The 17918-nt window shown below is 33.9% G+C and overlaps 3 protein-coding genes across 3 annotated transcripts; all 3 read left to right on the plus strand.

Moving 5' to 3' along the window:
- Nucleotides 1-375: 375 nt before the first annotated feature.
- On the plus strand, nucleotides 376-4289 carry LOC128210859 (uncharacterized). The gene is made up of 6 exons (XM_052915211.1): nucleotides 376-1102; nucleotides 1696-1854; nucleotides 2097-2261; nucleotides 2768-2810; nucleotides 3765-4004; nucleotides 4231-4289. The coding sequence occupies exons 1-6, from the start codon at nucleotides 533-535 to the stop codon at nucleotides 4287-4289; spliced, it is 1236 nt and encodes a 411-aa protein (XP_052771171.1). The 5' UTR covers nucleotides 376-532.
- A 1264-nt stretch (nucleotides 4290-5553) lies between these two features.
- LOC128212261 (uncharacterized) lies at nucleotides 5554-6906 on the plus strand. Its single transcript, XM_052917629.1, has 2 exons — nucleotides 5554-6297; nucleotides 6525-6906. Exons 1-2 carry the CDS (start codon nucleotides 5558-5560, stop codon nucleotides 6700-6702), a joined length of 918 nt encoding a protein of 305 aa, XP_052773589.1. The 5' UTR covers nucleotides 5554-5557; the 3' UTR covers nucleotides 6703-6906.
- Nucleotides 6907-9039: 2133 nt separating this feature from the next.
- Nucleotides 9040-17208, plus strand: LOC128210258 (uncharacterized). Its single transcript, XM_052914478.1, has 6 exons — nucleotides 9040-10376; nucleotides 10921-11079; nucleotides 11318-11479; nucleotides 11983-12025; nucleotides 13174-15575; nucleotides 15834-17208. Exons 1-5 carry the CDS (start codon nucleotides 9807-9809, stop codon nucleotides 14424-14426), a joined length of 2187 nt encoding a protein of 728 aa, XP_052770438.1. The 5' UTR covers nucleotides 9040-9806; the 3' UTR covers nucleotides 14427-15575; nucleotides 15834-17208.
- The last annotated feature ends 710 nt before the right edge of the window (nucleotides 17209-17918 follow it).

The following is a 17918-nucleotide window of genomic DNA, read 5'->3' on the forward strand; positions in this document are numbered from 1 at the left end:
AAAACCCTTTTCACAAAATTCACTTCAGAAAAGCAACCTTGCACTGAAACAACTAAATACTTATAATGTTTGTTTCCAAATCATCCATTTTGATAACATCATTCTCTAGTTATCTATTGATCTAGTTAATACCCATATCTACATTTTGGTCAGGATACAAAAACATAAAAATAAAAATGAACGACACCGAATTATCAATATTCTAAATAACATTAAATATAGTCTAACATAACCTATGTAATAAACTTAGTTGCACGTAGCCGCCGCCTCATTTACATATTTAAATTTGTAGGCGTGTCATTTTCGCACAATATCAGATGTTATATAGACACCACCCTCTTACATACACGTACAAACCGTTAAAGGGCTTGTACAGACAAACTTCGCGTTTGTCTTCAAGCCCTTATTAAAAAGGTTTTAGAACATAATCCATCTAAGATATAAATTCAAATATATTGACATTTGAGAACAGATTGTCAAGAAAACTTCATGTGTTGTGATATTCGGAATACTTAAGCTGGTGTGGGTTGATATGGCGGATTCCTGTGATGTGCAAAACGTCAATGATCCATTGCACAGAAACTGGTTGAAGGCTGTCCGTGCTCTTAAAGTTTTAAAATGTGGTGTAGAAGACTTCATAGACACACATACGAAAAAATACCATGAACAGTTGAAGTCCGACGCGAGAAAGCTAATTATCTCCGGGAAATTAGAGAATTGCTCTCAATGTTTGGTGAAACACATCTTGCCATGGCATGTGCGCGCAAAAAGCAGTTGTCCGTATCGGGAATTTCGGCATTTAAAATGTTTTTGTGTACAGAACATGCGAGGAAAGCGTTTATGTTCATCGCCCGGAAGTCCTTGCAGTGTACTTTTCGACTTAATCGTTGCTGGCCACTTTTCAAGAAACCCCATTTTCAGCAGCACAGATTGTTCACAGTGGGCGTCCGACTATTGGTCGATTTGCCTGTGCTACCTAAGTACACAATGTTATTCAAAGTCGACATGTGCATCTGACCTAGATGCGGCTAGTCTTCTTAGTGTCATGATCAACTGCAAATTTCTGCATAACTATATTGATGACATAGCGCCTCTTCAGAGAGTGAGTTTCTTCATGTTTATGATATGTAAATATCTTACAATATTTTTATTCAGACATTTCTTTCAGTTTTTAAAGTTTGCATTTGATATTTGTTTTCATTTAAAAAGAGTTTATGGCTGAATATTTGCTTTCCTCGTTGTATTGTTTTTAGATCAGATCAGTGCAAAGAGCGTTATTGCACAAAATTATTGAATACCCTTGAGAGTATTGATAAATACCTGACTGTATATAATAGGCGCATTGTTTCAATTTCAAAGGTGTCTATGAACGAAACGCGATATGTATAGTTTTGAATAGAAAATATAATCAAAGAATGCTTGATGTCAAAGCAGTTTGTAAACTTAGCTTATCCTAAATTTACATGGACTGTTAACTAAAAACGTCCTTGTCTGTAAAAAAAACTAAACAACAATAAAACATTTCATTAAATATCAAAGGTTGAATTATAGAGGTAGTGACCTCATACAAGTTATATATTCAGCTTGTGTTTTGATGAACATAATAACGAATTTTCTCTGACTTACTGGTGCAACCAAACACACATAATTACTATCACCCAATTACAACAAATTATTCAAAATGCAATGTTCCAGGTTCGAAAATCTAGAAATGAAATTCTACACTCTGCAACATATCAACTGTCAGAAATTGGGATGCGAGATATCATACAATCCATGATTTGCATTCTAACAGACAAACGACACCTGCTGAAGGACCCAAAAGCCCAGCTTGCTACACAACAATTGATAGAAGTGAAACATTTATTATATTGTTAATCGAAATATTGATTTAATGTACGTGTATATATAATGCTTTCGTATTTGAGCAATTTACTGATTAATAGTGTCAGTATAGTGTCCATAGTCGTAAATAATCTGTTTAACATGAGGTGCAGTGCATTTAACAATATAATGTAAAGCGAAGCACAGATTACTTTATACTCAAAATAAAAGGATATAATTGCATTTAATTCGTTAATCGTGTCCCTTTTCAGTTAATAAATGATGAAGGTATCATAACTTTGGAAGAGGCGAAGGAGCTAGAACAAATAGCTATTAACAGTATCGAAATGACGAAGGAGAATGCGATTGAAACACTCACTGAGCATACGGACTTTCAGCTTCAAAAGATACAGAAGAAGCACGACGAGTTTTTTGAAGTACTTATATTTTAGTTATCTATCGTCTTTTGAAGTTTTCTCTCCTTGTAGCCATACCGTTTAATGATCATGACAGGCGACCCCATATAACTTTGGAAAATTTAAAGGGTATTGCGTTTTGGTCACAATGGCTTATACTAAATGTCCTATAATTATATTATTAAATAATAATAAATAAATTTATTTCGGCTGATATTGTTTCTATACTTCCATTGACTTCGGAAGTGAAATTGTGATCTGTATTTGCCACGTAACCTTCCGATCTAACCATTACACATTTTTCCTACACATTCAACCCGTTGCATTGATCGCAATATGCTACGGGTTCACTAGTGTCGAAATTTACATACGTGTCATTGATCATCGGATACATTCGGTTTCTTTCTCTTATCATTTGTATCTCTTTAAAGATAATTTGTCATAGAATAGTATTGATAATAATCAATTGAATATTTATTGTACAATTCCGAGGAATAAGCCTAAATATAACTGATATTTCTTTGCAGAAAACAAAAGCTGATTCAACAGTTTCGCAAGATGTCTTAGATGGTAAATATATGCGAGATTACATTTTTCCTATGAATATTGAATACACTGAGGTAAATCATATTTGAATGCTTGATATAATTATTTGGCGTACAAAATGACGACCAAGCGTTTGAATATTTAATATTTGATCGAAATGAAACGGGATATCAGACATCTTGAGAGAGAAAAACAAAATACATAGTTCAATGCATATAGCATTTATTCTACTACTAATATGTTGGACAATCACTTGTTGTTCTGGTAACATTGTTGTTGTTGTTTTTTAATAATGGGATGTATAATTAAATTTCAATTTCCGCCTACGTTTCACAAATGTATTTGAGAATACGCATTTTATTTCACTTGCTGAAGCAATAAATGAAATACATTAAAGCTAATTAGTGGGAAAGCGCATGCATAGCCCAAAATTAATTATTGTCTGTCATAAATGTTTTAAACGGGAAGAAAATACTCTAGGACGGGCAGTTTAGAAAATTAGAAAATGATTTGAATGACTTCTAACTTGAGTTCAAATGATGATTATATCACGAGCATGGACATCATTTCAGAAACATGATACAGGAGCTGCTTTACTGAACAAATGAATAAAACACCAGTTATAAGGTGTTAGTTTATGCCCATTCCATTCATCACGAAAATTCAAACACAGAAAAGCGACGTCATGAACGTAAACGTCGTGCTCCGGATATAAGAAACAAATGCTTGTACTGTTTAAAATACAATCTTTTATTGAAAAATCAACAACAATAAATCGTGTACACAGAACTGAAATTAGCCATTTTGGTTGTATTTTCTAGATGCTGCGTAGAATTATTTTTCACAGGCATTCCCCAACACATACATAATTATATGAATAGTTTTGGCTATCTTCAGATTGATGTTATTTTAGCAGATTTGCCGGAATACAACTCTATAAGTATCATTACTTTCTGTACTCAATGCACTTTATTTTAGATCTGCAACAGTACCTGATAGATACATACAGACAATATTACGTGAAGGTGGATGTGACCCCATTATTGCCAGAAGAAGACGATGATATTGAACATTTGTATGTACCGCTTAGGATGGAAAAAATAGTTCGAACTGAGAAGACATATCAGAACAATCTTGGACACGATTTACACCAGAAAGTTAATAGAAATAATGAAACCGTGCAGCAGATTGATACATTTGAGGAAATGCTAACTTCAGGTGGGGATTGCAAGAAAAACATATTTGTCATAGCTGATGCGGGTATGGGCAAAACGACTCTGTGTAGAAAGATTACTTCATCGTGGTGCTTTTCGCATGTAAATATTTTATCAAAACGATGTTCAGTCAAGGAAAGCTCAAACCAGTTAAGAAGATCTAACAAAAACGAATCGAAGTTTGTAAGACAAGCAAGTGCAAAGAACATGCTTTACATGCAACGTTTCAGATTCATGTTTTATGTGTCTTTGCGGCACGCTGCAGAAGAACGTAGCATCGAGAAAATGATTGAAGCTCAATTACTTGAAGACTCGCATATTCAAACCTTCAGATGGATCATCAAAACAATGCCAGAACAGTGCCTTTATATAGTAGATGGATTGGATGAGTGGAGGATGCAGACAAAGGACCCCATTTCTCCAAAAACGCCTTCAGGTATACCAAGGAAAGAAAACAGATGTACCGCAATATTCACATCAAGACCATGGAAAATGACAGAAATACTTCCAAGGCCTTCCGATATTGATATCGAAATACGATTGAAGGGTATGACTACTGAAACAATCAAAGTATTATCTAGCAATGTTCTTGATAGACTGAATGAAAGTAAAGGAAAATCTCTTAAAGTAGTCGATTTCCAGCATGAAATAGAACAAAGAAAACTGCAAAGTTTGTTGACAGTACCGCTAATGCTAAAGCTTCTGTTGTGCAGCTGGTTCAATAATCATAAACTGCACGAGACTAAAACGGAGATATATGTGGATGTAGTTCAATTAATGCTGAAAATCTTTAGGGACCAAAAAGAGCACCAATGCATTACAAGACAAATCAGTGAACCTTCAGATAATGATTTGGACAGGCTACCTTTTGTTCTTCGTCAGAAAGAGGAATATATTCAGTTTGCAAGAATGATAATCGGACTCGCAAAGTTTTCATATACGTCATTCATTCAGTCAGACTCACTTGTGTTTAAAACAACGAAACTGACACACTGTGGTATGAAACAACTCGATGTAGAACTATGTCTCAAAGCCGGCTTGCTGTCACAAACGACTATCAAAACGCAGTCGGTCGTTGATCATACTGTACAAATTTCATATGTACACAGAACATTTCAAGAATTCTTTGCAGCAATTCATTTAAATATACATCCTGAAATGTTGAGTACCGTCCTTCGAAAATGTACAAACAGACATTCACTTGGTAAACTGGCAAGGATTTTACAGTTTACATCCGGATTTTCGTCAGAAGCAGTCAAAACGATTTCTGAGATATCTGAATATGTATCTTTAAGAAATGAAATTGAAAGAGATGATGAAACATGTAGACTGGTTCAAGACACAGTTCTAGGATGTCTTTCCGAAGCTAAGCCAAAACCAGAAGAGACATGTATAAGTATAAAGGTTCTTCAACTGAGCATTGAAAGTGACATGAATTTAATTCCATCCATCAGGCCAGAAACCGTCCGACAATTGGTCATAACACACCATGTGACATGTCAAAGGTACCATATAAGCTGCATTACTTTAATGACTCGATTGACAAAATTATTGATAATGAATAATAGTGATAATATCAATGCGCATGCTTTACTGTCCATTGTGCACGGGTGCAATGATTTGAAAGATCTAGAACTGGATGATTATGATCTTTCACCATTTCTAGAGAAGAGCTTACATTCCTGTATGTGCAATGTCACTTATATTCGACTGTTTGGATGTACTCTTTCGGATACCCAGGTTACCAACCTACTGTGTGAAGCTCCGCAATTAACAAAAATTACCCTTTGGGCTGTCAAGTGTGTGGCTGATGGCCACTGCGGATGTTATGACAAAGAGTTCCATGGTAAAAAACAAATAGCGGGGAACGACCTTAAAACACTTGAGGTAAACGAAAGATATTACCAACATAGGCAAGTGAGTGTGACAACATGTCATATTTATGATTCCTCTCAAGTTTTTGTCCATGTTTTGCAATCGGACAGCCTCACAACTCTTTTAATTGATGAATATGAGTTTTCGGACGACCCGGGCTTGGAAATGTTCATACCGAGATGCAACAAACTACTAAACCTTGAATTAGACAACATTATCCTGGATGCTCGTAACATCATTACAATAATTAAAAACTCAAAGCCTGGAGCTGAATTGCAAATAAAACTTAACAAGATGGTGATTGGAGAAAATGCCAGCCACTTAAGAGATATGCTTTACGATTTGCCATGTGTTGACGTTGCATCTTTTTCTGCCAATGATAACGAGATTATAAAAGCCTCCATCATCGTTACAACACCAAGGTAATGGAATTTGCCTTCTAAATTAATGCCTAAAAGAGCCTAGTTCATTTACTTTCGTTTTCTTCAAGCACTGACACCATTTATATCAAACATTAAACATAACTTTAGCATTGTAAATATTATAAATAAATATGCCAAGTTACTTTCATTTCGTCAACTTATTCATGCATGTATATAATCCTCTAACTGCATCACATCTAAACACTTTACACCTCATATATGTTTAGAGAGGAAAGTGGTGACGAAATTATCAATGATGACCAGTCCTCATATGATGAAGCAAGACCGCTTCTTGATCAACAAATTGAGAACGTTAGTGATTCAAGTGAAGTGTATTTCGAAGTGATGTCGATGTCGGAAGCCAAAAAGAAGAACCTTTCGTGCTGTAAATGTAATATTCAATGAACTTGATGTAAGATAAAGTTGAGGTTCTGAATTCTCTATTCGTACAGCCCATGATTATATTTTACATTAAACATTTAAAAATAAAACGTTTGAGAATGATAAATAGTATCGGGGTTTTTAAACAGCTTGAGTCATTGTTTGTTATATAACAAAGAAACTCGCAAACAGTATCGTCAAACTAATTTGTCAAAATGTTTCACGAATAATAGCAAATATATGGAAATTGAAATGTTTTATTGAAATAAATATTGTTTCAATCACATTGGTCCATATTGCTCTATTAGTTATAATGGAGCGCTTTTGTTTAAGGGGTCAATATTTACAAATAACGATCTTTTCATATTTATGTTGTGTGTTTGTCTTTGCCATGATGCCTGTGCATTTAAGCAGGGTATTTGTTCGAAATGATGCTTATGTAGTTTCCATAATATTTTTGTACATTACGTACTGGATAAACTCCGTCCGACACCGTTAATGTCTGCAGTGATAATAACGAGTTCAATATACAACTACTATTTATTTTATAAAAATGCACAAAAGGGCAGAAATTGAATAATTTCAAAACAAGAGTTTTAAAATAAATAGCTTAACTTAATGATTTTAGAAACAACGAACATACACAATCGTGTATCAATACATATCACATATAAGAATATAACAAACAAGAACATACAGAATCGTAAAGCAACACACATTGCATGTAAGAGAATAACAAACAAGGATTTCACAAAGATTGACTAAGTTTCGTTTATGTGCAGCGCAAAATAGGTGCTGTTGTAACATTCACTCTTGTTTTTAATTTCTTTCTTAAGCGATACGGGAATATTATGTTCTAAATGTTATGAACGCATAGGTCTACATGAAGCCGAAACATAGAGAAATCGCCCGAATCAGAAGAATTGTAATTTGAACTTAAAATTCAACACTACGACAATTATGTAGGTTGCTTGCCTCAAGACATTAATTGAGGACGTCGACAATAAAACTTGGCTGTCAAGTTGTTGCAAGAAACAATAAAAGCAGTAAAAGTATTTTGCTTGTTTAGCGAAATGACATGTTTGATTTGTAAATATATTAAACAAAATATTGCTGTCAAAGGGAAGCGATTGCTACAATTTAAATAAGTTGTAATCTCATCTGTAGCCACCCCTTTCAAATACAATTGGGTATAATGTAACTAAGGGAAGTTAACATGTAAAACTATTGCAATTGAAAATTAAAGTGAATTAAATGAAAAGTGTATACCAAGTGGATTATCGTATGCATTTAATAACGAGTAAAAGGGGTTTTAAACCATTGGGGTGAATGTGATATAAAATCTGATAACAAACGTGTGGTCAGTGAGATCATTCAGGGATTAATAAGAACAAGGCGTAGTTGCATGGGGAGTGCATTTATAACTTACAGGCTTCCCGATACTACTGAACGTATGACGTAAAGATCTATCAATAATGTGTATATGCTACTATAATATATCAAGCAATTTATAAATGTGGAACCAAACTGTAAGAGCATGGTGTTTGTTAAATTTATAATTATCTGCTGGTCGAATAGTAGTAGCAAGCGGAAAGCTGTAGCCGACAGCTCATATGTTCTCCTTTCATATCCGTTTTTCATGGTAAGTGTTTTTTTGAAAAGTGTTGTTTGCCTCGACTGCCAAAGAAACTTTTAAGAAATCAAGTAAATTTTAGTGTATGTGTCAAAGAAAATACAAACTGTCTTAAAATCTGCAAATTCTTACGTGGGGCGAAGTCACGTGGGTTTGATTGTAAATGCGTTTTGAGCAATTTGTTTATCGTTTTTATAGCACTAGGTTTCCCTGTTTAACAATTTGTTAGTATTTAGCAATGTTTGTGTAACAAACACCTGGAACGGTATTTTATTAAATCTGTTGTTAAAAAACGCGTTTAGGCAACACCGACGACCATATCCTGAGTACAAAAATTTACACCAATGTTTGTTTGTTTTTAAAGTGAAGCAACACTTATAATCATGTGTCTAGCTATAAATATTGGTATGGCGAGAATTCTGATGGGGAAATAACGTCGTAAACATCCACAAAAGGCTTTAAGTGTGACAATAGCTCAGTATTGTATCATTCAACAAGGTAATTGATTAAAATTCTGCTTTCATGTGGACTATTAAATTGCTATTTTATTGTTAAATTTTCGGCAATAATTATGAATGAGTAAATTTATGCTCAATATTTATATGAAAAACTACAGAACCAAATTCAGTAGTCACAAAATCTGTTGAAAGAGACACCAAAAAATTTATCTGGATCCACGTGAGGAATGTCGGATACTGCTTCTCATATATGGTAAATCAGGCATTATTGATCACGAGTTTTATAATGTCTTAGATTTTAATAGAATACAGACATACGACATTGAACACTAGTTTCAGTAAGTGTAAGTATTATTTTGGTCAATATTTGTTCTACAAGACGGTCCAGGACCTGTTAAGATGCAGAACAATGCAGTCAGTAATAAGCGAAGAATTATCTATAAATTCTTTTGAAGACTTTATAATGCTCAAATAATCTCAATAAAACAATATTATTATGTATGCAAAGAGGACAAGGACAAGCCCAGCTTTATCAATATATGTTAGGGTTAAAAGTATGATAAAAATGAATGAATTTGGCCACAATAATGATTAACAAATTAATTTCCTATCAGGAAGTTAATGAAATCAAAATCCCGCGTCGTAGCCCAATAAATAGAAATAAAGCAGTTTATCCAATACTCAAGTGCTCACATTTAAACCTACTTTAACTCCCACACAGTGTTATCTTAAACGCATTCGACAAATGACATGGGTTTTTTTCCTTGAAATCATTTAGAAGATTGTGGAGTTTCAACTTTCCACTTAGCCGACACTTTATGTTACATGTCTGGCGTAGCTAGTAAGCAAAAACACAAGTTTAGTGGATAGTGCCTTCATATTGCATCATATATATTAAAAGAATTGGTTAATACAAAACATATTCAAAGAACGTAATCAATGAATGATATACATTCAACGGAATAAAGTTTAAACAGAATGACAAGTAATATTCATGTGTTGTGATAACTAAAATACTCAAGCTGTTGTGAATACATATGGCGGATTCCTGTGATGTACAAAGGGTCAATGATCCATTGCACAGAAACTGGCTAAAGGCTGTCCGTGCTCTTCTTGTTTTAAAATATGGTGTAGAAGACTTCGTCGACACACATACGAAAAAATACCATGAACAGTTGAAGTCTGATGCAAGAAAGCTTATTTTCTCCGGAAATTTAGAGAAATGCTCTCAATGTTTGGTAAAACAGATCTTGCCATGGCATGTGCATACAAAAAGCAGTTGTCCGTATCGGGATTGTCGGCATTTAAAATGTCTTTGCGTACAAAACATGCGAGGAAAGCTTTTATGTTCATCGCCCGGAAGTCCTTGCAGTGTGATTTTCGACTTGATCGTTGCTGGCCACTCCTCAAGAAACCCCATTTTCAACTGCACAGATTGTTCACAGTGGGCGTCCGACTACTGGTCGATTTGCCTGTGCTATCTTAGTACACAACGTTATTCAAAGTCGACATGTGCATCTGACCTAGATGCGGCTGGTCTTCTTAGTGTCATGATCAACTGCAAATTTCTGCATAACTATATTGATGACATAACGCCTCTTCAGCGGGTGAGTTTCTTACAATTCCGTTCATGTTTATAATAATTTTAATATAATAATGTCAATACCTTACAATATTCTTAATTAAACTTTTTTTTCATTTCTTGAAGTTTGCACTTGATTTTATTTTCATTTAAAAAGAGTTAATGCTTTCCTCTTGTTGTTGTTTTCAGATCACTTTAGTGCAAAGACGTTGCATATATGATTGCTATAAATATGACCGAAGTTATTAAATACCCTTGAAACCATGATGGTCATGATCGAAACTCGATATGCAAAATTTGAATAAAAATTTAATGACAGAATTCATCATACTAAAACAAATCCACAAGGAATGCTCACGAAAATCACCGTCCTGTTCTGTGAAACAATTAAAAATCTATAAAACGTGTTATTAAATATTACAGGTTGAATTTTTAGGGGTATTGAAAATAAACAAGTTATATATTCTGTATGTTATTTAATAATTATGAACACGTATTGGTTTAGTGCTGCAACCAAACAGATATCATTATAATTACCCAGTCACAAAAAACAAAATGCATTGTTCCAGGTTCGAAAATCTAGAAATGAAATTCTACACTCTGCAACATATCAACTGTCAGAAATTGGGATGCGAGATATCATACAAGACATTATTTGCATTCTAACAGACAAACAACACCTGCTGAAGGACCCAAAAGCCCAGCTTGCTACACAACAATTGATAGAAGTGAAACATATTTATATTGTTAATTGAAATATTGATTTAATGTTTGTATAAATAACGGTGTACTACGTGAATGATTTATTGAGTAACAGGGTACGTTTGGTGCCTGTAATTCTTATTAAAGCTGTTAAAATGAGGTACAGTGCATTTAAAAACATAATGTCAAACGAAGCAGAAATTACTATATACTCAAAATAAAAGGATATAAATGCGTTTCATGAGTTAATCGTTACCTTTTCAGATAATGAATGATGAAGATATAACTTTGGATGAGGCGAAGGAGCTAGAACAAATAGCTATTAACAGTATCGAAATGACGAAGGAGATTGCGATTGAAACACTCACTGAGCATACGGACATTCAGCTACAAAAGATACAGAAGAAGCACGACGAGTTTTTTGAAGTACTAATATTTAAGTTATCAATCGCCTTTAGAAATTTTCACAAAGTTAAACCATATCGTTGAACGATAATGACCGGCGACCCCATAAAGTTTTGGTAAAATTTAAAAGAGTATTGCGTTTTGGTCACACGTTTTAAACTAAATTACCTAAAATACATTATAGATAACGATATTGCAGTTGACTTCGTTTCTTTACTTACATTGACTTTGGAAGCGATATCGCATATGATGTGATCTGTATTGACCACCAAACAATCCGATATAATCTTTACACATTTTCTCTACACATTCAACCAGAAAGTTGCAAGCAATATGCTACGGGGTCACCAGTGTCGAAATTCACATGCATGTCATTGTTCATCAGATACATTCAGTTGTATTCTTTTGTCCTTTGTTTATCTTTAAAGATAATTTCTCAAAGAATAGTATTGATAATAATCAATTGAATATTTATTGTACAATTGCGTAGAAAAAAGCTTACTAAAACTAATATCTCTTTGCAGAAAACCAAAGTTGATACAACAGTTTCGCAAGAAGTCTTAGATGGTAAGTATATACGGGATTACATATTTCCTATGTCTTTTGCATACACGGATGTTGGTAATTCATACTTTCAGTGCATGATATAAGTATTCTGTGTACAAAATGACGACCAACCATAAGAACATTCACTTTTTGAACGAATTGAAAAGGTATATTAGACATCTTGCGTAGCTAAACAAAATACACATTTCAATGCAGATATAAAATGTATTTACAATATTATATCGCATTTAATCTACTACTAACATGATGGAAAATCACTTGCTGCTATGGTACCATTGTTGTTGTTGATGATGTTATTGGTGTTGTTGGCTATAATTGGATGTATATTTCAAATTCAATTTCCGACTAGTGTTATCAAATTAAGTATTTTAATGCAAACGCTCACAAATCAAATTTCTTCCTTCATCAATGCAGCGCTTCATATACGCTATTAAAGAACTAAGAGTACACATGTTATTTCACTTGCTGAAGCAATAAATGAAAAACAGTTAAGTTTATTAGAGGGAATGGGCCTACATATTCCAAAATAAATTGTCGTCTGTCATAAATGTTTTTTTAATGGAAGGATTATACTCTACCACGGGCAGTGCAGGAAAAATAGTAAATGATTTGACTGACTTCTGACTTGAGTTCAAATGACGATTCCATCACGAATATGGACAACATTTCAGAAATGTGTTACAGGACTGTGCAAAAAATACTGAGCAGCTTAATTGAACAAATGAATTAAAACCACGATTGGCTAGTTATACGGTGTTATTTGATGCCTATTCCATTCATCACGAAAAAAAAACCACTAAAAAGCAGTGTCATGAGCGTCAACATCGTGCTCCGGAAATTAGAAATAATTATATTGTTTAAGATACAAACTATTTAACTCTTTAACGTCTAAACAGAACTGGCGATAGCCATTTTTGTTTTATTTTGGTTAATTTAGTTTATGTTATACAGCATAGAAACATTTTTACACGCACACGCAGACACACACACACACGCACGCACGCACACTCACACACAGATGAATATATGATTAGTTAAGGCTATCTGTAGATATACTTAATTGTTATTATTTTTCTGAGATTCGTACGAATACGTCTAAAATACCGTATGTAATCATTACTTTCTTTACTAAATGACCTTAATTTTAGATCTGCAACAGTACCTGATAGATACATACAGACAATATTACGTGAAGGTAGATGTGACCCCATTATTGCCAGAAGAAGACGATGATATTGAACATTTGTATGTACCGCTTAGAATGGAGAAAGTTGTGAAGACATATCAGAGCAATCTTGGACACGATTTACACCAGAAAGTAAATAGAAATGAGGAAACCGTGCAGCAGATTGATACATTTGAGGAAATGCTAACTTCAGATGGGGATTGCAAGAAAAACATATGTGTCATAGCTGATGCCGGTATGGGCAAAACGACTCTGTGTAGAAAGATTACTTCATCGTGGTGCTTTTCACATGAAAATCCTTTATCAAAACAATGGACCGTTAAGGAAAACTCAACCCAGACAGGAATATCTAACAAAACTGAATCGAAGTTTGTAAGACAAGCAAGTACAAAGAACATGCTTTACATGCAGCGTTTCAGATTTTTGTTTTATGTGTCTTTGCGGCACGCTGCAGAAGAACGTAGCATCGAGGAAATGATTGTAGCTCAATTACTTGAACACTCGCATAATGAAACATTCAGATGGATCATCAAAACAATGCCAGAACAGTGCCTTTATATTGTAGATGGATTGGATGAGTGGAGGATGCAGACAAAGAACCTCATGTCTCCAAAAACGCCTTCAGGTATACCAAAGAAAGAAAGCAGATGTACCGCAATATTCACATCAAGACCATGGAAAATGACAGAAATACTTCCAAGGCCTTCCGATATTGATATCGAAATAAGATTAAAAGGCATGTCTACTGAATCTATCAAGATATTATCTGGCAATGTTCTTGATAAACTGAATAAATATAAAGGAAAATCTCTTAAAGTAGACGATTTTCAGCATGAAATAGAACAACGAAAACTGCAAAGTTTGCTGGCAGTTCCACTCATGCTGAAGCTCCTATTGTGCAGCTGGTTCAATAATCATAAACTGCACGAGACTAAAACGGAGATATATGTCGATGTAGTTCAATTAATGCTGAAAATCTTTAGGGACCAAAAAGAGCACCGATGTGTTACAAGAACAATAAGTGAACCTTCAGATAATGATTTGGATATGCTACCTCCTGTTCTTCGTCAGAAAGAGGAATATATTCAGTTTGCTAGGATGATGGTCGGACTCGCGGAATTTTCATTTACTTCATTCATCCAGTCAGACTCTCTTGTGTTTGAATCATCGAAACTGACACACTGTGGTATGAAACACCTCGATGTAGAGTCCTGAAATGATGACATTCGTCCTTCAAAAATGCACAAACAGACAATCACTTGGTAAACTGGCAAGGATTTTACAATTTACCTCCGGCTTTTCTTCAGACAAAGTCAAAACAATATCTGAGATATCTGAATATGTATGTTTTAGAAGTGAAATTGAAAAAGACGATGAAACATGTAGATTGGTTCAAGACACGTTTTTAGGATGTCTTACAGAAGCAAAGCCAAACTCGGATGTGAAATGTATGAGTGTAAAGGTTCTTCAACTGAGCATTGAAAGTGACTTGAATTTGATTCTCTCCATCAGGCCAGAAACCGTCCGGCAATTGGTCATAACACACCATGTGACATGTCAAAAGTACCATATAAGCTGTATTACTTTAATGACTGGGTTGACACAATTATTGATTATGAATCATAATGATACTATCAATGCGCATGCTTTACTATCCATTGTGCACGGGTGCAATAATTTGAAAAAACTAGAACTGGATGATTATGATCTTACGCCATTTCGAGAGAAGAGCTTACATTCCTGTATGTGCAATGTCACTTATATTCGGCTGTTTGGATGTACTCTTTCGCATACACAGGTTACCAACTTACTGTGTGAAACTCCTAAATTAGCCGATATTACTCTATGGGCTGTCAGATGTGTGGCTGATGACAAATGCGGATGCCAGGACAAGGATAAGCAGTTTCATGGTGAAAAACAAATAGGCGAAAACGACCTTCAAACACTAGAGGAGAACGAGAGATATTGCCGACATGGGCAAGTGACTGTGACAACATGTCATATTTATGATTCCTCTCAAGTATTTGTCCATGTTTTGCAATCGGACAGCCTCACAACTCTTTTAATTGATGAATATGAGTTTTCGGACGACACGGGCTTGGAAATGTTCATACCGAGATGCAACAAACTACAAAACCTTGAATTAGACAACATTATCCTGGATACTCGTAACATCATTACAATAATTAAAAACGCAAAGCCTGGAGCTGAATTGCAAGTAAAACTTAACAAGACGCAGGTGCTTGGAGGAGATGCCAGCCACTTAGAAAACGCGCTTGATGCATTGCCATTTGTTGACGTTGCATCTTTTACTGCCAATGATAATGAGATTATAAGAGCATCGATCATCGTCTCAAAACCAAGGTAATAGAATTAGTGTTCTTAATCATTAATGCATTAAAAGAGCCTGATCAATTTACTCTGGTTTAGTTCAACTCAATGATACCGTTATTATAAAACATTCGTGGACATAAACCATATGATGCTGAAGGGACAGAATGAGCATCATAATTAAATAATAAGATTTTCCCCTTTCATTTCATTTTGTGCTACTGGTTCATGTATTATTACGATCCTATGACAGCCACACAACTATATAATAACCACTATATGTATTTGTAGAGAGGTAAGAGATGTGGACATGAACAATGATGACCAGTCGTCAGATGACGAAGAAAGACCGCTCCTTGATCAACACATTGATGTTTTGGATTCAAGTGATGTGTGTTTTGAAATGATGACGATGTCGGAAAGAAAAAATAATAACACTTCTTGCTGTGAGTGTACTCTTCTATGAAAAGGAAGATGGAAGAGGTTGGGGTTTGATTCCCAAAAATCCTCCCAATAACCAGGGTCCGTATTCTTTATACGTAAACATTTGTTTTCATATAATTGCAAAAAAAATGTGTTTGAGAATTATAGATATTGTCTAAATATGTATGTGAAAACTACAGAAACAAGCTCAGTAGCCAAAAGTTTAAACATAAACCCCGTTTAATGGCACAGGGTAAACGACAAAAACAAAAAAAATCACAAACAAGAAACATGGAACAACAGCACAAAACTCTAAGACTACTTTCAGAATTTCAGTGTTGGAAAAAGGTATTCATATACGAGTATAATTATCTACTTCGGAAAGATATAAACAATAGTATAAAAGAAACAATTAGGCCAAAATGTTTTAAAAACCGAACAATTCCGCCTCTAATCATTAAGTTTGAAAAAAATCTTACAAGATGTATTAAGAATATTATATATCGGCAAAGATGATCATATTTGCAGGAAAATGTAGAATGAGGCTGCCTTAGTTGTTGTGTTGATATTGCAACAAGTTCGCAAACAGTATCGTTATTAAAACCGACAAAATTAAAATTAGAATAGAAAATTTAGAATATTTCAAACTTAAAAAAAACGACATTAACTTCTCAAACACAAACAGTGGTTCGCCAAAAAGTAGTGACCAAAGTGGGCTTAAAAGCGTCCTTTTCAATTCGGGCGTGACAATTTTGTTCTTCACATACTAGTATATCACTTGTTTTTTTCACGTGTAATTGTCTCAGTTAATAAGTTGATTATGCTCAAACTTTGTTTATCTAGAAAATAAAGATGTTTTATTGAAATAAATATTGTTTCAACAAATTTTGTAGAACGGTTTGTTTAAAAAGCCAACTAACAACGATATGTGAATAATTGTTTAATTTGTCTGTTTGGGTGATCGTTGTGCATTTAAACAGGGTCTTGGCTTTGTCTGATGTAGTGTCGATTCTGTTATTGGATGCTACGTACAGGATAATTTTAGTATGCCACCGGAAATGTCGTAATCGATTAAGTGATTATAAAGAGTTTAAGTTCACTTTTTATTTTATATATGTACAAGTATAAAATAGTTTCAAAACAACAGTTAAAACAAAAACTGATTAAAGAAACAATGACCATACACGATTATGAATCAACAAATAGTATGTATAAGAGAATAACAAATAGCGAACATACCCATTCGTACTTATTATATATATATATATATATATATATATATATATATATATATATATATATATATCACATACAAACAAAACACAAACAACGAACAATCACGATCGTAAACCAAATCACATATAAGATAAAAGCTATATCAATAAATGTCACATATGAGGGGATAACAAACAACGAGTGATTAATTAATTATGAAACAACACTTGTGGTGGACAAATGTCAAAATTACCACGATATGATCGCATATTTAACATAGTATGTTTTGTGCCATGTATGCTTAATTTATGATGATTTATGATGTCCGTTTATGTGATGATACTTGTAATTGTGTTAGTGTTTCTCAACTATCCTTGTAGAAAATGAGTGTGTTTAATTATAAGGTTTTTTAATGTGGAAACCTAAAAGTTTATATTTTAAAAGTTATACAAGTATTAATGACAATGTCAACTACTGTCTTCTCTCTGTGAATATATTGTGTTGCATTATACACATGTTTAACTTGTTATAAACGTTTATATAACAATATGTTTTTTTCAGTTTATATATAAAGATTGCTTCATTTATCTTTGTATTGTTTTGATTTCCATTAAGATATGATCGTGAGCATATGGGCTTTATGCATTTGAAATTAATGATACTCCTCAGTATTAGTTTAGAATCACATTCTATTATAGGTATGTTTTATGTAGTGCTAAAGAAGCGGGTACAAATGGA

The sequence above is a fragment of the Mya arenaria genome, chromosome 12 (genome assembly GCF_026914265.1).
Source record: "Mya arenaria isolate MELC-2E11 chromosome 12, ASM2691426v1".
Classification (NCBI taxonomy): Eukaryota; Metazoa; Mollusca; class Bivalvia; order Myida; family Myidae; genus Mya; species Mya arenaria.

Excerpts from the sequence above, each read along its gene's own strand:
- LOC128210859 (XM_052915211.1), top strand. The coding sequence starts at position 533 with ATGGCGGATTCCTGTGATGTGCAAAACGTCAATGATCCATTGCACAGA. Across the intron at positions 1,103-1,695 it reads ACATAGCGCCTCTTCAGAGA|GTTCGAAAATCTAGAAATGA; the intron begins GTGAGTTTCTTC and ends GCAATGTTCCAG. Across the intron at positions 1,855-2,096 it reads CTACACAACAATTGATAGAA|TTAATAAATGATGAAGGTAT; the intron begins GTGAAACATTTA and ends GTCCCTTTTCAG.
- LOC128210258 (XM_052914478.1), top strand. The coding sequence starts at position 9,807 with ATGGCGGATTCCTGTGATGTACAAAGGGTCAATGATCCATTGCACAGA. Across the intron at positions 10,377-10,920 it reads ACATAACGCCTCTTCAGCGG|GTTCGAAAATCTAGAAATGA; the intron begins GTGAGTTTCTTA and ends GCATTGTTCCAG. Across the intron at positions 11,080-11,317 it reads CTACACAACAATTGATAGAA|ATAATGAATGATGAAGATAT; the intron begins GTGAAACATATT and ends TTACCTTTTCAG.
- LOC128212261 (XM_052917629.1), top strand. The coding sequence starts at position 5,558 with ATGAATAATAGTGATAATATCAATGCGCATGCTTTACTGTCCATTGTG. Across the intron at positions 6,298-6,524 it reads ATCATCGTTACAACACCAAG|AGAGGAAAGTGGTGACGAAA; the intron begins GTAATGGAATTT and ends ATATATGTTTAG.